Here is a 21,563-nt window from a genome sequence, read left to right on the forward strand (position 1 = left end):
GTACATTTTTTATTAAATTAAAGTCTGCATTATGTTCTGCTGTAGTGTAGACTAAGACAGTATTGAATCCTAAACTCATCACTAACAAATGTGTTTCTTGGGCAGACTGTGACTCTGACACGACCATCTGCAGATCCTGCTCAGACTTCTCAGCGTCTTACGGCAAATACACTACCACCTACCTCATCCGTTGTGCCAGCAACTATCTCAGGCACAACACCACCTTCTGCATATCCAGTACAAACAAACAGGACCTCTCCAGCAACTAACAAGTCCCTGTCTCCTATTGCATCAAAACCCCCAGGCTTAGCAGTAGCAGCAGCGCCTAAAACACAAAGTCCAGCTCAGAATGCAGCAGTATTACCACAGGACAACTCTCAAGACAAGCTTGCTGAGCAAGTAAAGCTGGTAAGATTTTTTGGTTTTCCCTGAAACTTATGAACAGTTAACACATAGAAAACAATTAACATGATAGATGCGTTTGAGTTATGAAAATGGACTATTTTGGGGGGGAGGGGTGGTGTGTGTGGTGGTTTTGGGCATTTTTTATTTTTTTTTATTTTTTTTTTTCAGTCTGGTTGCCATACTGACTTTTGCTTTTATGAGCATTCAGAGAAGTTGAAGGCTTACCGGTCTTCATACTGTTGTTGCATTCTTTCTCTTTCTATTATATTGATTCTATCTACTCATTCGAGGTGACTGCAACCTTATTTATTTTTATAGCTAACTGGAGGTGTTGTTTTGCTTATTTAACAGGAACATCATAGACAACTTGTTTTTTCACAAAATCAAGCAGTATTAATAATGAAGAGGTATTTATCTTCTGTGGATAAATACATCTGCAATTTCAATTTATGAAAAAAAAAAGAAAGGATTATTTGGTTGCAGTTTGCATATGTCTCTTAACTTGTTTTTTGTGCTGCCCAGTGAATGTTTTTTATCCTGTTATTTAATAAAGTACCTCTTGTAATACAGGTTGAAGTACTGTGATTCTTTTTACGTGTAAGTTGAATTTAGTCCTGTAGTTTTTTCATTGATGCAGTGTTCAGACTTGATTTTTGTAATGCATGTGTCATGCTGTTACACCTTTTTTTGCTGTCAATTATTTTGATGAAGTGGCAGCAATTATTATTTTTCTATTTGGCTACTATTTTAGGTGCATTCTGCAGCTTCATTGTTAACTATATGTGCTTCTTTTTAAGGAAAATCAAATCCATCAGCGAATAGCAGAACTGAGAAAGGAAGGTTTATGGTCCCTCAGGCGATTGCCTAAACTCCAAGAGGCTCCAAGACCAAAATCTCACTGGGATTATTTGCTGGAAGAAATGCAGTGGATGGCAACTGATTTTGCCCAAGAGAGAAAGTGGAAGATGGCAACTGCTAAGAAGGTACTTGAAAAACATTTTTTGACTCAGAACAGTTGATCTTGGTATCACTCAGCTTTGTAGCAAAGCTATTTAAATGATCTTTTTCTACAGATAGAAGTGATCCGAATATGAGGCACTGATTTTTAACTTAAATGAGAAGCCATGTTGTCAGCTTTGGATATTCTAGCATTTGAAACAGACTAGATAATTGTATTGATTGTGATAATTTTGGATTTTGTGGATTTTATTCCTCGGGAAATCAAATAGCTTGTTTAGGGGTCCCAGTCAATTTGTTGACTGTGTCATACTTAAAAAGTACAGCTATCATGCCTGTCTCACAAGTCAGTTATTCCCTCTCATTGAAGAATAAATGTAGAGTTTTGTAAATAACTTCCATTGGGTGTGGTTGTCTGTCTAATTCTTCTTTCTTAATCTCAGAAGAAGATGAAGGAGAAACCATGGAGTTCTAAGGACAGCAGTGGAAACATGATAGAGAACTGTTTCCATAGGGGAAGAGAGCAGCACAGTAGGAATAATTAAGTCAGTGATGGCATGAAAGTTGGGGTGGTGTGAGATGAAATATGTAAAATCTGTTTGTTTGCAATAAGCAAGAGTTTTGTATGGATTCTAGCAATGTTGCATCTTCTTTTGATACATTTATGACCAGTTTGGGGTAATGAAGAGAGCAACTGAAGGTCATTAGTTTAAATTGCCATGTTGTTTTCTATTGTATATTCTGAAATGATGGAAACTCAGAACTCTCTTCCTTATTAGCAAAGTATTGAAATAGGTGTATCATTTTGTAAAACGAAGATCTGCATTTTGAATATAATTTAAATCTGGATTTGAAGCACTTATTCCACTTGTGGCCAATGGTGGGTTTTTAAGAATAGGAGAAACAGGAAGGGCAAATGTGATATGATCCTTTCCCTGGCAGTATGCTTCAAACTTCTCGAAGTCAATGTTTTAGGGACCTCCTGAGCTAAAGGTTGCAGTCGAGTCAGTCTTTAACAGCCATTAACCGATCTTTCACTCATGTATGTACACTCTTTTTGAACTCATTTTACTTTTGGTTTCTGACATTTTGTGCTGTGATTTCTATGACTTCGTATGTGCTGTCTGAAAAAAAGTTTTCTTTTGTGTGTTTGCTGCTAATTTTAGTACATTTTTTTCTAATTTTTGTATTGAGAGTAGTGGGTTAAGAGTTTCCTACTTGATTGCTTAGTTACAGTTCTTGTATTTTCTTTTTTCCTTTGAGTTTCATGTCTGTTGTTTTACTGGCATGATAAGAATTAGAAATATTGGAGGTAAGTGCTATGTGTTTAAAGCTGTGGTCAACATCTGGGTGCTGATAACCACTATAATGTTAAAAAATGCAATGATGTGTACTTTGAGATAACCTAACTCAGTATCTCTCATGGTATTTTAGATGGTAAGAACTGTGGCTCGTTACCATGAAGAAAAGAAACTTAATGAAGAGCGAGCTAAAAGGGAAGAACAAAACAAACTAAGGCGAATTGCTGCATCAATTGCTAGAGAAATAGAATACTTCTGGTCTAACATTGAACAGGTAAAATACTGAGTTATTAATACTTGTGCAAGTTGTACTGTTTTTTTCAACTTCAGTAATTTATTTATAAAGTGTAAGTGCTTTATTAGACTTGATTTACATTTCAGGTTGTTGAAATAAAACTGCAAATTGAATTTCAAGAGAAAAGGAAAAAAGCTTTGAATTTAAAGAGAATTTCAAGGAAAGGTAATTGTATTCCATTTCATAAGAAGTCCAGTATAAATTCTGATGGTATTGTTTCACATAATTTCACTCAGTGGAGTTTAATCTTGTTGGTGTAGAATTGTGAGATGCTAATAATAAGTTGTAAGCAGATCTGAACTATGAGATATGGGTTTTTTTTCATGGTTTTGTGCTAGATTTTATTAATATTTCTTGTGTTTTATGTTGAATGCATTTAAAGTTAATGTAAGAAACGTAAAATTGGTAAGTGACTAATGCATACATCGAGTATAATAATTTTCCAGGTAAGGATACAAAACCTACAGAAGACCTTTTATTGGAAAAAGAAAGTGAAATGGTAAGTCTTTTTGTTTCTTAAAAAACCCATCAGATTAGTTTAAATATGACTACCTGTATGAAAAAGTTTTGATAAATGGTTTTTATAAAGTTTTTATAAACATGAAGTGTTTTCCTTAAATATACGGTGATGATAAACGGATTTCTGTGTAGTTACTAACAATTGACCATATGGTCATAAGCACAAATATAATTTTTTTCTGGTTACGAACCACAACTTTTAATGGGGAAGTAGATTGCGGTTAATACATGTCTTTTAAAGTAAAAATTCATACTTACTGAGTGGCTTTGAATCATTCACTCTAAGGCTGCAAGACCAAAAAAATGTACAAATTAATTGCCAATTCATTTTGGGCAGGAGTTTCGTCTACTGTAACCAGGGGTAAACTTTGTGGGGCATGAAAGCATGTTTTCAGCTGTTCAATGGTGATTTATCTACTGAGAGTTGTAGGTATATGTTACGGAATGGATCAAGCTGAATGAAACTTAAATATCTTCTGCCCTAAACAAAATGTGTGCTAGGACTCCTTGGCTACATCTATGCAATTGGAAAAAATGGACGAGGGATTGTTCCGAGGCCCCGAGCCATCTGGCATGGCACAGCTGATGCCCACGTGCTGAAATGCTCCCCTTTCACCAAGCAGAATGCCTGCATCTAAATTTCCTGTTTGTTAGGAACAAGCTTTAGCATGTGTTATCAGCCAAACTGTGGCCTAGCACTGTCTGTGAGTGTTAATTTGCACAGGCCAAACCATGCTACAGAGTATGCAGGACAGCTGAGAGTGAACAGTTGTAGGCCTGTGCCATATCTCTTTTTTTACTGACTAGTGAAAATTTAGTCCTTGATTCCAACCTGGGTAAGAGTTTTGTTCCTCAGTAATGTTTCTAAGGGAAAGAGTGTACTATGGCTCTGTGCCACAGCTGGACGTGAGTAATTTGAACCACAAACACTTGAAGTGGCTGATTGCACACTGCCTTCAATACAGAAGCAGAGTATCTGTTTTTGCACGACCAGGAAAGGACTAATAGGTGTTAAGTGTCTATAGCAAATGTTGTTGTGATTGCAAGGCACTTTGTGCTTTCTTTAAAAAAACAAACAAGAAACCTCCCTAACTTTGTTTTCTACTATTTTAAATATTTTAATTATTTAATGCTAGGGTTGTTCATCATCTGGAAGGAAAAGAAAGGCAAGCACATCTTTGACTGATGAGGAAGGTAAGTCACTTTTCAAAATTGTGCATCTATAGCGTAGTACATAAGTTGTATATTAAAACCCTGAAACCACAGGTTTTCAGTCTGTTACTACATGGATGCAATGCTTTTCACAAACCAAATACCAACCTTTATCCATTTCTTAGAGAGATTAGACAGGCGATTAGATAGTAAATTTTCCTTAAAAGGGCTTCAGTGAAAATTTGAAAATAAAATTTTCCCTGAAAACACACTGGCATCATTGTTAGTGGATTTTAATTCTTTCTGTCCTCATTCCTTTGTTTCTTAAACCTTACTAGTGGTCTTAAACTTCTTTTGAGGATTTCAGACTGAATTACCCATCTAGTTCAGTTCCTTTCTTGTGATGACATCTGTGTCATGTTTCTGACAAAGAAAATCCCCAGTTTAAAGCTACAGAATAATCTGTCTCTGGTGACCATTGTCAACCAACATTTAACAGTTCAAGACTGCCTTCTGACCTGAGGCAGAAGTGCTTCTCTCCTTTTCACTTATCTTTTAAGTTCTACATATAGTTGCTTTCAGATTTTCTTGGTTTCCATACATGTCTCATTCTTTTTGAATCCTGCTAACTTGTAATATTCTATACTAGTACACTTCAGGGGTATATAATTACAAACTTCCTGAATTATTGTGTAATTTGAATGCCAAGATTAGCATTTATTTTCATTTTAGTTGAAGATGAAGAAGAAACAATTGAAGAACAAGAAGCTAGAGAAGGAAACATAAACCATCAAACTGAATTGTCTAATCTAGCCAAAGAAGGTAGGCATGTAGCTTGATTCTTCTCTGTGGTGGGCTCTGAAACAACAGGTGAAAACACACAGCCGTTATTGTATTTGTAAATAGGGTTATAGATGAGAAGTTGAATGCATTCAGATGTTCAGTCATATGTAATCTGAATTTATTTTTTGCTGTTTGGAAAGCTGTAGCAGTTTATGGGATAATGATGGACATCTGTACTTTATAAAGCGGTCTGTATACTTATATACTAGTTATCACACAAGGTGGCTTGAGAAAAAGTATTTCTCTACTGAAGCACTGCATTTCTTCAAAACCTCACACCAAAAGACTCTCAACCTAAGTTCTAGGAGTGCATCATAAATACTAAAAACCAGAAGTGTATCAGATTGAATATGAACATTTTATCATCAACTGTCTTGAGTATCTCAGAAGGGTTTTGTGACCCACCTGATAGGTCTGAAAGGGCCCTGAAGTGCTGGTCTGCGGGGCGGTATAAATGCTTGAAGGTAAGGGGCTTTTAGGAACAATGCTCTGGCTAGCAGCTCTCTTTCATTAGCAACGTAACAATAACTGCTATGGGGAGCTTGATGTATGCAAAGCATCCCATAGGGATCACTTCACTTATCGTGGTAAAAACCTTGCTGATTTTTAGAGGCAAGCTTCCCATTAAGCTAAGCCCGCCTGGCAGTTAATATGCAGTTTCCAAATCTGTTTGTTTGGTCTGTTTGGCAGCTTAGTGGCTGCAGCCAGCTGGCCAGTTGGAGGGATTATAACTCTTGGCCAGTCAGCCAAGTTCCTAATGAGGATGTTTCTTGATTGATTGGCCACCACCAGCATGCACATTCCTGCTTCAACAGATCAGACCAGGGATCGTGGAGATACTGTTTAGCAGGGTTGAGGTACAGCTCGGTTTTGAAATTCTGAAGTCTTGAACTGTCTTCCAGCCACTCAGCTGGATTTGATGCCCCTACCTCCCCAAGCAGTGGTTTACTGTCAGTTTGTGTGGTGGGTTTGTAATATAGTAAAAAGCACTCTGGGTGAGTAAACTGCTTGATGTAATGCCAAGTGTTCTCTGTAATCGAGGTCATTAAATAAATACTGCCATCATCCACCTAATGATTACCTCTTCAATTAACTTCTGATTAGCAAACTGGCTTTATACAATTGTGAAGAATATAGTGAGATTAAAAACAACAGTATTGATTGTTACAAGTTTTGATATTTTTAAACTTACATTCTTTAATGACCTTCAGCTGAATTGCCTCTGGAAGATTTACTAAAGATGTATGAAGGTGCCTTTGCAGAAAATTTTCACTGGCCCCAGCCGAAGCCTGACAGTGAAGAGGATAGCAGTGAGGAAGGTAAATTACTTTTTGTTTAGAAGAAGTTGTGCTGACTTACAAGGTGAAATAAGTTGATTGGCTCTTCAGGTCTCTGTTAAAAGACATTTTATACTAGGGGAGAACAAATATTGAGTGAATCACATTTAAAATGTTATTTTTTAAGTGAAGAAGAATGTTATATATAAGAATGAATGGAAAGTACAGTGGCTTTCTTGCTAAGGATTTGGAATGCTCTTTAGAAAAATTAGTCTTATTCCTGTTATTACTAAGTATTTTTGGATAGTGGTCTGTGACAAATTTCTTCCTTTTTATTTTTTTTTTTCATTTCTCAGTTTATGAAAGGAGGGTGGTGGTTGCCTGTTTTAAAGTCAAGATGTATGAGATTCTCAGGAACAATAGTGAGCCATAGAAGAGCCTCTCTACACTGAATTAAACAGCACACTTCATAGCTAGCTATTATTACATATTTGCCGTCTGTTCTGTACTAACGTGATGATAGAATTACATATTTGAGGGTAGGTTTTAAGTAGCATTAGAGGACCTCCCTAGGACTTGTGAAAAGCTAATGGTCATGTTAGTGTAGCTGGTGTGAATGTCCAGAACATGAACATGATCCTGAGCATAGGCTATTTTCATTTTAGCTTGAGTAGCCTGAAAATCATGAAATTGTTTTTGGAAGTTAGCTGCCTCCTTTTAGACCCCTGCCTGAATTCTAACCATCTCAATTCCTTTGTGTAACCGCTACTGACTTTTATTTTAAATGCCAGTGTAATTTTTCTCTCTCGTAGAAATGGAAGACCATATCTCTGATAGGGAAAGTCCTCAGAAAGAAGTTGTCCTCATAGACTCCCTTCTCAGCATTGACCAGTACAAGGGTATAGACAGATCAAGTCCTCCAAAGAAGCATATGCGAGACATAGCAGAAGTTGCTGCTGCAGCAGAAATGCTGTTACCTAAAGGCAGCTCTAGGATAACAACAGCAGTAAGACTCCCTATTTTCTGCTACTATTTGTGCTTTTACATAAAGAATGCTTTTTTATGATTATGCAGATTTTAGCAACAAATTACAATAAATATTTTCTAGTTATTAAACTATAGAATGGTTATGCTTTATGACATGGTCCATGAATTTAACTCAGAAAAAAACCTATCAAATCATTCACATTACAGGTAAAATACAATACTCCATCACTGCTGTATGGGCCTCTCAGAGAATATCAAAAGATTGGGCTGGATTGGCTAGCAAAGCTGTACAGGAAGAATCTCAATGGCATTCTGGCAGATGAGGCTGGGCTTGGAAAAACAGTACAAATTATCGCCTTTTTTGCCCACTTGGCTTGTAATGAAGGTAAGTTCATTTGCCTAACAATTTTAGACAGGTACTGGGCCAGCATTATCGTTGCGAATTGTAGCCTAGGGTCACATTTTTTTCTGCAGAACCATATCAGACTTTAGTTAATGCACAGAGTAAGATTATGTCAGAAAAACTTTCTTAGACTGTGTGACATAGGGGAGCCTTCTTATCAAGTATACTGTTTGATCAATCTGCTGTTACCTTCTAGGTGACAAAATTCTTCTGAAGCCTAGTTTTATTAATATAAAAAAGCCTTACAAATTGTTTAATGACTAGATGGCCACAGATGGTTAAATTCAAGGAGTAAATATGAGCAATTGGACAAGTGTGTCTTGTATATCATCTCAGATATTACTAATAGTATTGTACTGAGGATGGTTTAAGAATATAAGTAAGGCAAAGCTTGTTGTGGAGGTAGTATCTCGTATTCAAGCAGTTGATGTAGTTGAGGGAAAAATAGGTACACAAGGGGTACTTGAGGTCTGAAAAATAATAAAGAATAGATTAGTCATTAAAATACCTCTGTTGTTATTTGATCTAACTTTTAATGATGAATTTAGTGCACTGCACTTAAAAATCAGAGAAGAATATAAGCCACGTGAATTGTCAGGAGTCTCTTTCTACTGTTAACTGCTATGTTTTGCCTTCTGTAGGTAATTGGGGCCCTCACCTTGTTGTTGTACGGAGCTGTAACATACTGAAATGGGAGCTGGAATTGAAACGCTGGTGCCCAGGGTTGAAAATACTTCTCTACTTCGGCAGCCAAAGGGAACTTAGGGCAAAAAGACAGGTACTGTATTTTGCAACTCTTTCACTGTTGTATTTAGCATTTTAGATGGCAAGACCTTTAACCTGTGTTTATCTGTATGTTCCTTACATCCTCATGGGATATGAGAAGTTTTTAACACTACAAGTTGGTTTACAAAGAGATTCACACCTAACGGTTCTAGATTTTCAAAGGCATTTTTGGAACTCCTTGGTGTTGAGCAATATGTGCAATACTTAACCTGCTTTCTGAACTGACTATAATTCAAAGGCCAAGACTGTCCTTTAGAACGCTCTGGGTCATAGCATCTTTCTGTTCTTAGTGAAGAAATAGCTGGTTGTAAGATACTTGAGAGTTCTGCCTTAATTTTTCTGTCTCATCCTCTCTTTCCTTTTTGTAGGAATGGACAGAACCCAACAGCTTCAATGTGTGTATCACTTCCTACAAACAGCTGTTCAAAGGCCACCCAGCATTTATGAAAATGCGATGGAAATACTTAATAGTAGATGAGATGCAACAAATAAAGAACATGACTGAGAAACACTGGGAGGCGCTTTTCAGTCTCCGCAGGTATGGAGCAGAAAATCGTTTTCCTGCTGGCAGTGTGTTTTTCTCTCTTCATGTCACACAGTTCTCTCAACAGAAAACTGAGAAAAAAACTGTTGATTTGGTCTGCCCAAATTCTTGTGCAACATGCACTTGCAGAGGTGCCTTTAGTTGAAACAATTAGGATTCAGAGACATGGTCAGGATGTTTTTGTTGCCACTGTGATAACACTGTAACTCTTCTTCGCTGATACTCTGTGGTCCCAAACAGATCTCTTTGTATGTTCTGATACTCTGCAGTGAGGAAGTTAGTTTGGTGGTATATTCAAGACTAAAAAGATAATTTATTCTAGATTTAATTTTATTAGCAGTACTTATTTCCTCTGTGTATCTGACAAACCTAAAGCTACACTAAAGTATTTTTGAATATTGGTGTCCTTTTCATAATGATACTAGCTAAATGCTGTATCATTTAAAAATCTTCTTTTATTATTCACAGCCAGCATCGTTTGCTTCTGATAGACACTCCTTTGCATAACACATTGATGGAGTTGTGGACCATGGTACATTTTCTGATTCCGGGAATTTCCAGACCTTATCTAGATTTTCCAGTAAAAGCAGCTAATGAGGAGAACCAGGATTATTGCCATAAACTGGTCATCAGGTTACACAGAGTATGTTGTAATTTTTTCTCATCTGTCCTACTACAGTAGTTAAGCTGTTGGGGGAAAAAAAAAAAAGGAAGAAATGAAAAGATGTGGTTCAGCTTGAAATTTCTGGCCTTTCTTAACACTTTGTTCAGTTCAGACAGAAAGCCCTGCTGAAAGCAGGGGTTTCTGCTACTGGAATAGTATGGAGATTTCTTTTAAAAAAATAATACAAGGCTCAGATTTTGAAGCATAACATTGAGAAATTAAAGAACAAAGTAATGCCTATACAACTGAGCATAGCAATATGAATATATATGGCATATGAGGTTTATCACATCAAATGTGTTAGGTGTGAATAGGTTTAGCTTCCTGTTGTAAAACTGCATCTTTGAAGTGAGAAGTTTTTTTTCCCTCAATTATGAAATGTTTCAGATGATTCAGCCATTTATTTTGCGAAGATCAAAGAGAGACGTTGAAAAGCAGCTAACAAAGAAATATGAACATGTGCTAAAGTGTCGCCTTTCTAGTCGACAAAAAGCTATGTACGAAGATGTCATATTACAACCAGGGTAAGTAGTTAAACAGTAAATAAAACATGCTGTCATTTTTGGTGCTTAAGCAAGATGATAAATGATTGTCATGGTTGGAAGTGTTTTAGTGTTTTTCTGAAATTTTCCACTGTGACCAGTGAATAGAATGTGATTACACTGAAAACTAAAATTACAGGCAAGTGATGCTATGGGCCTAGTGGAAAATACGCATTTACCTCTGGAACCTAAAAATCAAGTTGTAATGGTCAGGTTTGCTGTGCTATTTTCATTTAAGATTTGTCTCTAATGAGTGGTTCTTTATTTCTTAAAGCCCAAAGTGTTTCTCCTTGCACCCACCCATTTACTTGTGTGTGGTATCAAGTGGTTATTGATAGGTGCAGGGATGAAACAGAAACAAAGCCGGTAGAGGGTAGGGAGGTGGTTAGGTCGTATTTGACCGTAAGGTAGCACTGGAAACTTAAGTTTCATGTTTCCAAATTTACATTTGGTACAGTGCTACTTAAAATGCTCTAGAAAGACCTAAGTAAAATCTAAGCTTGTTTTAAGACTTTTGCATAACATACTGCATTGCACATTCTCACCTTGGTGGTTTGGGGCCATCTCCATAAAAGCTATACTTAAATTAATGTATTTCTCTATAAATTATTTGGTAGAACCCAAGAAGCCCTCAAAAGTGGACATTTCATCAGTGTCCTGCATGTCCTGATGCAGTTGCAACGGATTTGTAATCACCCTGATCTGATAAACCCTCGGCTTTCAAGTACCTCTTACGTATCAGAAACACTGGAATACAGAACTGCGTCTCTGGTACTGAGTGCCCTAGAAAGGGATATTTGGAAGGTGAGTAGAAGAGTAAACTGTTTTTTCTTCTCTTAGTGCCCTTGTTGAATTTCAGTACTTAATATTGTTTCTTTTACATCTACCTGAAGTTTATAAATAGAAAGAATTCACTATTCTGTAACTGTGCCTACCAAGTGCATACTTACTGCATCTCTTTTTTGTAATAGTAGTTTGAACTTTTCAAGTGGTTTGTAATCAGTAATTTTTCATGAACTACTTGGTCAAAGAGGAATTAGCTTTGCTTTCATCATACTCATGTTTGCAGTAATTTTCCAACACTGAAAACACTCTGGGTAGCACAGTGCATATTTATGGCATTCTGTAATTTTCTTTCTGCTTTCAGTAGCTAAAGGAGAGCAAGACTTATCACATAAGAGTGAATATTGATTCAGTGACTAAATTAGTATACTTCTGTCAATCCATTTGAAGTACTGCTATTTGTGTTATCATTAAAGAAGTGATCCCCCTCTTTGAGATAATCAAAGGAAATAATTGCATTAGAGAGAAGCATGAGTAATGGAGCAGATGAGATGATCTTTTTGGCTGATATTGTTTCTGTCCTTCATATTTTTCTACTAAATTATATGTGTACCTTTATAGTTTGGCATTTGAGCCCGATAGTTAACAAACACCTTCTAAGAGTTCTACTTAATTCTTTGGAAATTATGGTATATGAAGAACTGTTAAATGTGCCTTGCTTTGATTTCCATAACTGGCTAATGATTTGAATTCTTTTTCTTCTGACGCTGATGCTTAAAATGGGACTATCAGTTTAAGATATATTTCCAAGGTTTCTAAACAGTTTTGGCTAATAATTAATAGTTTACTTTTTAAACTTACAGCATTTATTTCAAGTTAAAAAGTAAAATATAGAAAATGAATTCAGATAGAACATAGAGAGGATTTAACTGTTCGGGTCATCACATAAAATAAACCTTATTTTACAATATCCCTAGGAGTCAGACCTGTCTCTTTTTGATCTCATTGGAATGGAAAACAAAATGACTCATTATGAAGCACAAATGTTGCCAAAACAAAAGGTTACTAGAAAGTTGATTGAAGAAATCTACAGCTCCCCTCCACCACCAGCTAGGCCCAACCCAGTGAAGCTCAAACCAAGCAGGTATGTACAACTGCCCTCCTTTTAAGCTAGAATTACAGGAGGAAAATGGAGTTCTGTTGCTATATTTACAGAGTTCTGTCTGCATCTCTGGTAATGTGATTCACACAAAACCTCAGACTTGACTTTGCATTTTATTATTCTGTTGCTTTCTTGTTTACCCTGGAAAATAGGGATTCTATTTTAATAGTTTTTTGAGGCATACAATTCCATTTGAAGCTTGTTTATGGATTTCCCATAGTGTTTACTTCACCAGCAAATGAATTTTATTCTTAGGGTCCTTGTTTATGGCAAGTGAGTGTTGTTTTGCAAAATTAGCGTGGAGATAATGCTTCAAGACTGAGCTGGGCCTACAGTGTTAGCTGTGCTTGCAGTGTTGTAAGAGACATAGGAAGTTTTATAGCAGTAAATTTTTTAAGAGTATTTCTCTCCTAGCAAAGTAGTGATTTCAGAGTAATGTGGAACTGTTTTTTTTGATGCAAAGGAGCTGCCTGATGACCTGCCAGCATGTTGATGTCTCTCTGGAAATGATACGAGAGCCCCGTTCTTCTTCCAGATATTGGGCTAGACTCTTTAAGCTGTTTGCTGTAATTCTGATTCATCCTGCATTAAACTGGATGCATGGCAATGAAAGTTTTCTTCTTTCTTGGCCTTAGCAAAATGACTTTACAGAGTGTCCACACGTGGTTTGCTGAAGTGATAAGTCTTGCCAGCTTCAGCCATCTGTGAGAAAGAGAGTAGCATCTGATATGATCAGTTTATACTTTCCTCATGTGAAGAGTTTATTTTTAAAGGCCAAACTGTGATCTTCCTGTAGACTTCGACTTTTCATACTCTTTTCAGGTTGTTTCAACCCGTTCAGTACGGTCAGAAACCTGAGGGCAGGACCGTAGTTTTCCCAAGCACTCAAGTACAACGCACGGTGACCACAGCAACGGTAACTCAACAGGGACAAGTACGAGGAAGATCACCCATAGCTACAGTGTCTTCAAATCAAGGTAAGAGAGTTAGTGCTAGGTTGGTTACCTGAGCCCCTGCATAGACGGGTACAAGTTAGTCTGTTAATAGAAGTCCTTTCCCCTCTAGCTTAATGGTCTAGAATACTAGTGGCTTAAAAAAACCAACAGATTAATTGCCAGTAAATTTCCCCACTAGTCTGTACTGTATGATCTGCCAGTATAATGCAAAACTAAGCTTTGTGTAACCTAACTGTTAGCATATGGAGTAAATATGGCCCAGTTGGTATTTAAACCCTGATCACGTGTAATGTTCTGTCAAAGACGGGAGTTTACAGTGCTTTTGTGTATTTATTTAACCTTTAAACAATGCTTTCCAAATATATAATGTTGTAAAAATAGGATGGAGTAAAAGGTGTGGATAGAAATCCCAGTCTGTAAGGACAAGCCGTTCCTGTAGCCGTTTTAATATCCTGTTGGAAGGTTTCTTTTTAATGCAGGTTGTTTAAAAGAGTGGAGTTAAAACCTCTAACAGCTTGCACAAACAACCCTTATTGATTGCAGCCGCAGCAGCACAGTTTCAGACAACTCAGGCTTCCACCAGTGCTCCAAGACACCAGCCCGCAGCGACCTTCACCACAGCAACTAGCACAGCCAACCCTGTGAAACCGCGGGGCCAGACCTCTGCGCAGGCCTCTCAGCTAGGCCAGGCTCAGCCACAGGCCCCCTCGCACACCATCCAACAGAGTGTGCTGCCTCAGAGGCTGGTACTGACCTCTCAGGCCCAGGCACGGTTGCCTAGTAAGTGGCCTCCCCTTTCAAGGTTTCTCCCACCTTTGTACTACAATGAGGTTAAGTTACTAGGCACCCTAAAATGTGTACAGAATCGTTGTTTTTTTTTCACTCTTCTGATTAGCCTTGCTCAGTATGTTGCTTATGACCAAGGAAAATCGAAAATTGGATAAGAAACAATAGAATTGCTGTGGACATACATTAGCGGTGTCAACTTAATCTCCTATTTCTGCATGTTTCTTCTGCTGGCAAGACTTCCTTCAGACCAAATGTTTTAGCTCTGTCCTAATTATTCCTTTCATATTAAACACTAATCCATCTGCTAAAGGCCTCTCTCGCAGAGAGGGACGTTGCAACTGTTAGGCAGAGAAAAGCGATGAGGCTTTGCTTTAAGGTTGTATGTGCACTGCCTATTAGCATGTGTATAGAGTACTGAGCACTGATGTATTAATTTTATCTCTGGGGTAATGCACTGCCTTTACAAAAGCTAAATTTTCTCGCCAATGTTTTCTCAATATCATAAAACTTAATGCTTAAATGCCTCTAACCTTTCTGCATTTAAATCACAAAAAGCTTGGTCCTTGTCACTTTAAAGCTTTTTGATTTGTCTAAGTGCAGATCGCTTAATATAAATCCCGTTTCATCAGCAAATTTCAGGCCATTTCAAATGTGTATTTACAGTGCTACATGTGTGAATATTTTTGCCTCTTCCTTAAACCTTCCTTCGTGCTCTTGAAAAGGCAGTGAAAATCACTTTAATGTCTATACTCGTTCTGTTACAAAGTGTCACATGAGTTTTCAGGTAGCTCTTAACTTTTTTGCTAATGAAAGTGATAACTTCTAAAATGTTGATGTTCTTACCCTTTCAACAATCAGCTTTTTTCCAGTTTGTCCAACAAATATAGAAAGCAATACCTGCTTAACTTTTATATGACACTTTTGATGCACTAAGTATAATTATGCATGGAAGGCGCTTCAGCACCAGTTTACTAACCAAAACTTAGAATTGTGAATATTGAACAACCCACCTCCCACTTTGTTTTTTCTTAATGCCTGTTTCCCTCCTTAACAGGTGGTGAGGTAGTAAAAATAGCCCAGCTGGCTTCTATAGCAGGAGCACAAGGCAGAATCGCTCAGCCAGAGACCCCTGTAACACTGCAGTTCCAAGGGAACAAGTTCACTTTATCACATAGTCAACTTCGCCAGCTCACTGCAGGGCAACCCTTGCAGTTACAAGGTACTTATTGCAAAACAGGGAGTTTTCCGTTATTTAGAGTGCTCATGTTTTGGTATGGGCAGCACGTTCCTTGTTGCTATATGTTAAGGAGATTTTTCCATCCCCCCTGCTTGTACTGTTCTGCTCTATCTGTTTTCTGTGTGAGACAGAGATAACAAGGTAGCTCTGTTTTGAAAAATAAATGCCTATCAAATGAAAGACACGGTTACTTTCTTTTTCTGTATTGTTTTTCAAGATTTTATTATTGAATTTGTTTTCCCGTGTATGCAATATAGCTAAAGTAAGGTGAGGCATTATTTCAGATAAACATCCTGATGAGCAGAAACAGACAAAACTGAGGATGTTCTTGGTTTGTTCTGAAACGGTGTAAATAAGACTTAAAGATTGGTGTGCCTCTGAATTTTGACCCAACTGTTACCCTGACATGAATGCTCTGCCTGCAATACATTTTACTCTGAAATTTCCCTTGCTGGTGGTATGTGTGTTGCCAAATTCAGGAGAACCTGGACATCTTGGTTATCTGTGGCCAACAAAATAAATAGAGGGAATGCTAAGTGAGAATTTTTTGGTTGATTGGATTTCATCTGAAGTCCATATAAAATACCTAGATTTAGAATGATATCCCTATGACATGAAACTCCTCTTTAACTGTGAAGACTGGGGTGTTTCCCTCCTATCGGATATTATGGAACTTTAAATCAGATTGGTGTAATGAAATTGTCTGGGAAAATTTAACATAGTTTGAAGCAGTAACGATCAGTTTGTAACAGTAGTATCTTTTGCTAGAGAACACTATTTATTCTTTTCCACTCTATCCAGCCTAATTTTTTTTAAATCCTCCATTGCAGGAAGCGTTCTTCAGATTGTTTCAGCACCTGGTCAGCAGTATTTGAGACCTCAGGGTCCAGTTGTCATGCAAACAGTTTCCCAAGCGGGAACTGTTCAGAATGCTCTGAATGCTTTAGGAAACCAACATCAAGCAGGTGTCCCAGCTTCCACAGCAGTGACACAGCAAGGTAGGTTTTCTAGCCTGAAGAAATGTCTCTATCCAAACATTCAATTACTAAAATCACATTGATATATAACTCCAAATTGTTATAGATCATAATTCTGTAAGGTGAGTTCAGAAGCAGGTAAACTATGAGGCAAATCCTTCTGATTTGTGTGTGATGTGTACTGGAATTTTAGATAATTTTTTAGTACAAACTTGGGAGAGTTTGCAACTGTATTAAATATACGGAATTTTTTTAACCAGTTGTGTCTTAGGTCAGATTTTTGTGGGAAGAAGTGAGTTTGAAATACTTTGTTACTTTTTTCAAAGAAAGGTCAGGATGAATATTTTTTATACTGACAGAGAATGTCCAGCAATCCTCTTCATTTTTCTACATTGATTTTGCTCTTACCTAATTTTCTTTGCTTCTCTATCTAATCAAGCTACTGTTTTCCCTTTCCCTCTGCAAATACTGCTTAGGTGTTTGGTGCCTTGCTGCAAATGTGATCAGTTCCTTGCTTAAAAACACGATCAAGATGTTGATCAAAAAACAATAGAGAAATTGCTGTCTAGGATGCATTTACAACAAAACAGCAGATTGTTAAATGATGATAAATGCAATGCTAGGAGTTTGTTCCCTGGAAGTGGCCATCTGCTGTAATTTTCTCTAGATATAAACCATTCCCTCAAAACAGACTGTTTACTGCTCCTTTTTGATGTATTAATGTGCCCTTGAAGTTCATATTTTGACTTTCTGAAGAGTAAACATCTCATCATAAAAAGGGAGAGGAAGCTTCAACAGCCTCCCAGTTGTTGGGAGGTAAAGGATTTCTGTCATATTTTGGAAGATCTGTGGCTCAAATGTTTCACCCTCCAGCTCTGATTACATTACAGGTACTCCTAATATGGCCACAATTCAGAATGAAAATTGATGTAAGATTTCTACAAAAACTCGTGCATCTTACTCCTGTCATGGTGGTGAAAAGAGAGCTCTGTGAAAAGCAATAACTACTAAAGTACTGTTTCCAATTGATAAAAGAAAACATTATTATTTTTGCTGTTCATCTTCGGAGGAAGATGTAAAGCGTATTAAAAATACTTATTTTGACTTTCTGCATTTTGGAAATTCAGAATTATGCCAAATAAATTCCATTGCTTTGGGTGATTGGAAACTGTAATTGCTGGGCTCATGTGTAGCTTTGTAGTAAAATTGGATTTATACTGGCTATCTGTATTAGCTTGTTTGTAATAAAAATGCAGAAAGGCAAAGCTTAAACTTCCGCATACTCCTTGGAGTCTGTTATTCTTACTGTAAGGGCTAGCACCTGCTTGTTAACTTGAATGCGGTTCTTCATGGGTGTATTGACTCGCCACTAAGTACAGTTTCACAGTGACTAGTGGAGGGTTGTGCTGTTTTTCTAGTACAAATAATCAGTGCTGATGAGCAATGCATTCTGGCTGAGATAGAAACCTATGTATCTTACCAAGAAAATAACTGCTACACAGTGTCTGTAGTCTGCTAGTACATGAAGGGTATTACTGTAGTTTCAATTAGTTTACTTGTGTGTAATGGTCTTATAGTTTCGTTAGCTGTCAGGGAACGCATCTCCTAGCAGTTGAATTCACAAGAATGCTACTGTGAGATTCCATCATATAGTTTCATCAATTTGTAGATATACTGAATTCGTATGTTTTCTGAAAAATCTTAGATGATTTGTTTAAGATAAATTAGAACAATCTCTTCCCTGCCCATGGCAGGGGGGTTGGAACTAGATGATCTTTAAGGTCCCTTCCAACCCAAGCCGTTCTATGATTCTGTGATTTAGAGCATAACTTCTAAATGTTAATACCTATTGCGCTATACGCGACATTTTGAATAAACTACAAATGCAGCAGGTCTGGTGCAAAGCAAAGTAAAATTGCATTGATCTGTCTTGATTTTTGCGAAAACAGTTAGTGTAAATATCTGTCAGAGATCTGATGTGTAACAAAGTACAAATTTGCAATACCCAGTGGACATTTAGACTAAAAATTTGTCTGCAATTATGATGTGTTACAGCTATGAAATGTCTACTTATTGAAAATAATAAATGAAACCAATCTTCAGAAGAATAAATATATAAACACAAGGTTTATCCTCAGTTTGTATTCCAGGTAGAACTGCAGTTACTAATTTGTCATCATCTGGTGACATGGGATCAGTGTTAAAACCAGCACCTACACATGGACAATCGCAGGTACTTAATTTTTATTTTCTTATGCAAACAGAACTTCTCAGGATTGTTACTAAGTCCATGTAATAGTTGGAAGCTATAATTTACAAAGCTGGAATTAATTAGGAACTTTGATGATTACAGAGTAGGTAAAACCCCCAACTTTTGTCAGTGTTTCAGATGAAAATTCATCAGATCTGTCAACCTATAATCCATAGTTTAAAATAAATTCTGGTGTATAAAAGCAGCTAACAGCTTTCTGGAGCTATGATAGCAGACAGGTTCTTGTAACTGTAATATATCGTAATTATGTAGTAATGCATAAGTAAAGGGGAATCATAAGATTTTCTGGGTGTTTTGAACACAAAGGCAATGGGGCAGATTTTTATAGATTTTAAATCGTAACCAGTTTTTAGAAAAGATAATCAAGCAACCTATAAAGCATAGGGAAACATCAAGTCTATGTTAAACTGTGCAAGAACCTGCACCTTATCAGAGTTAGTGTGTTAATTGAAATACCCTAAATATAAATGATTTTGTTTTGTTTCCAAAACTATGAAAATGTACTTTTAAAAAAAGCAAGAAGATACTCAACTAAGAATTGACTCTTTAATATGAATTGAATTTAGCTGTAGTCTCCAAATTTTATCCAAAATTTACACCTTCTGTGATTGGTCTACGTAGGTGTTATAATCTGGGGTGTTGGTATAAAGCACACAGTGCTCTCATCTTGATAGCTTCATTCTAAAGAAACTCAAATTCCTAAGTGATTCTGATGAGCAGCAAATGTTTGGTTTTTTTTTTCAACTTTTCTTGGCAAAGGAAACATATGAAGAAAAGAACCGGCTTTTGAAGGAGCGCCTGGACAGAATATTTTCTGGCAATGAGCGACGTTGTTCACGGGCCCCAATGTATGGCAGAGACTTGCTGAGTGTTTGTTCTTTGACTGGTGAAAGAAGGCCCTCTCAGCTGTCTTCCAGTGAAGACAACAGTTGGAGGTGGGCTGGCTTTGTGAACTGTTGCCTTTCTTCAAGTGCCTCTGGAAGCCCAAGTAACCCATTGCAAGAAATGATCCTGACTTCAGTTCAGCAACAAGAATCTCTAAAGCATGTTGTTAACAGGTAATGTGTGACTCTGCCTAGTGAGCCTTTAACACATTTGGTTATTTCTTAAACACTCCTTTTCAAAAAAGCTTTAAAACTTTGTTTCTGTCCATGAGCTTGTTTGGTTTAGACTGATATATTTAGCAGTAAATGATGTGCAGTATGAACATAAAAATAACAACCACTTCTGTTTCTTTTAGGATCTTTATAATAAAGAGTTTTCAGTGCTTCATTCCTAATTTCAAGCCCAAATTCAGCTGACCATACTTGAGCTTACATTCTTATGCTTTGAATTTACTTCCGAGTAGGTACCTCTTAGAGCCAACCAACAAGAGTTAAGACACAGAGGTGTCAGCTTTAACTAAATTAGCTTCTGCCTACATTTAGCGGATTGTGTGCAGAGCGATAGCTGCAGTTTTCTAGAAACATGAAATGCAATTAGAAGAACTCAAACTTTTTTGAATTGCTTTTAGTAAGTTTGGTATGATGGGTGTTTCTTGTGTTTGAGCTCCAGTGACTGAATACGGTGGTCACAGTGCAAATACCTTAACAGAGGCTATCATCAAAGCAGACAAAATAAAACAAAAAGTTAAAGGGAGATAGAGAATATTAACACTTTGAAGGTATGCAACACTTACTAAGTCACTTTATTAAAAGTGGTTAGATAATAGTGTAAAATTACATGGTTGACAGGCTGAAAATTATTGCTGTAGATGATAATTTTGTATGTAACTTTTAAAACTTGTATTCCCTTCTTTTGATGCTTTTCACAGGGCTCTCTTTGTATTGCCAGCTGCAGTTGCTGCTCCCCCATGTTTGTATGTAGCAAATCCTCCCCCTTCATACAGTCACAGATTGAAACTCCTTAAGCACAGTCTTAAGCAGAAGGCAGCTCCACACTTGCATCAGTTGCAACAGATTACAACTCCTCACTTGCTACAGTTCCCTGACCTCCGGCTGGTGCAGTATGACTCAGGTAAAGGGGGACATTTGGTGATAATATTTCAGTAATTTCCTGTTTCACAGGAATGGAATTTCTACATAAAACCATTATTGGTTTTCTTGTTTGAAATATAGGAAAATTAGAAGCTCTTGCTGTCTTGCTTCAAAAGTTGAAATCTGAAGGGCGCCGAGTGCTGATTTTGTCACAGATGATTCTGATGTTGGACATACTGGAATTGTTTCTGAATTTCCATTTCCTCACATTTGTGAGGATTGATGAATATGCTAACCATGAACAACGGCAGGTAAGTTTGCCCTAATGGTTATCCACTGGTACAGCAATATGTGCTGCTCAGGCTTTTATACGCTGCAGCAGGAGAAGGAAATTTGCCTTGTTTCTTCTCATTTTGAAACACTTGACTTGTTTTTGTCTGGTTTTTATTAGGCTATAGTGAATTTGGTTTGGTATTTTATTTTGATGTATAGTTTATTTACTCCTTGCTTTTATTCCATTTATGTAGGAGCTGATGAAAATTTTCAACAGAGACAAGCGCATTTTCTGTGCCATCCTTTCCTCTCACAGTCGTTCCACTGGAGTCAATCTTGTTGAGGCAGACACTGTTGTGTTCTATGACAATGATCTAAACCCAGTGATGGATGCAAAAGCTCAGGAATGGTGTGACAGAATTGGGAGATGTAAAGATATCCATATATACAGGTGATGGTTACA

The 21,563-nt window shown here is 37.1% G+C and overlaps 1 protein-coding gene across 21 annotated transcripts in view; it reads left to right on the top strand.

Annotated features, from left to right (window-relative positions):
* LOC115345507 (E1A-binding protein p400-like) overlaps positions 1–21,563 on the top strand; it is a 54,307-nt gene that overhangs the window by 13,556 nt on the left and 19,188 nt on the right. For 15 of the 21 annotated variants that reach the window (XM_041125911.1, XM_041125912.1, XM_041125914.1 and 12 more), the window contains 25 exons: positions 106–408; positions 1,203–1,388; positions 2,797–2,937; positions 3,045–3,123; positions 3,405–3,457; positions 4,614–4,671; positions 5,362–5,451; positions 6,684–6,791; positions 7,562–7,755; positions 7,944–8,121; positions 8,781–8,917; positions 9,294–9,463; positions 9,938–10,112; positions 10,521–10,657; positions 11,293–11,479; positions 12,436–12,602; positions 13,443–13,597; positions 14,120–14,356; positions 15,420–15,584; positions 16,433–16,600; positions 18,718–18,812; positions 19,611–19,909; positions 20,665–20,867; positions 20,969–21,138; positions 21,355–21,551. In XM_041125911.1, coding sequence (XP_040981845.1) covers positions 106–408; positions 1,203–1,388; positions 2,797–2,937; positions 3,045–3,123; positions 3,405–3,457; positions 4,614–4,671; positions 5,362–5,451; positions 6,684–6,791; positions 7,562–7,755; positions 7,944–8,121; positions 8,781–8,917; positions 9,294–9,463; positions 9,938–10,112; positions 10,521–10,657; positions 11,293–11,479; positions 12,436–12,602; positions 13,443–13,597; positions 14,120–14,356; positions 15,420–15,584; positions 16,433–16,600; positions 18,718–18,812; positions 19,611–19,909; positions 20,665–20,867; positions 20,969–21,138; positions 21,355–21,551 — 4,052 coding nt within the window. The remainder of the gene's footprint in view (positions 1–105; positions 409–1,202; positions 1,389–2,796; positions 2,938–3,044; positions 3,124–3,404; positions 3,458–4,613; positions 4,672–5,361; positions 5,452–6,683; positions 6,792–7,561; positions 7,756–7,943; positions 8,122–8,780; positions 8,918–9,293; positions 9,464–9,937; positions 10,113–10,520; positions 10,658–11,292; positions 11,480–12,435; positions 12,603–13,442; positions 13,598–14,119; positions 14,357–15,419; positions 15,585–16,432; positions 16,601–18,717; positions 18,813–19,610; positions 19,910–20,664; positions 20,868–20,968; positions 21,139–21,354; positions 21,552–21,563) is intronic. The other 6 variants (XM_041125921.1, XM_041125926.1, XM_041125922.1 and 3 more) reach the window with 2 other exon arrangements.

The sequence above is a fragment of the Aquila chrysaetos genome, chromosome 9 (genome assembly GCF_900496995.4).
Source record: "Aquila chrysaetos chrysaetos chromosome 9, bAquChr1.4, whole genome shotgun sequence".
Lineage (NCBI taxonomy): Eukaryota > Metazoa > Chordata > Aves > Accipitriformes > Accipitridae > Aquila > Aquila chrysaetos.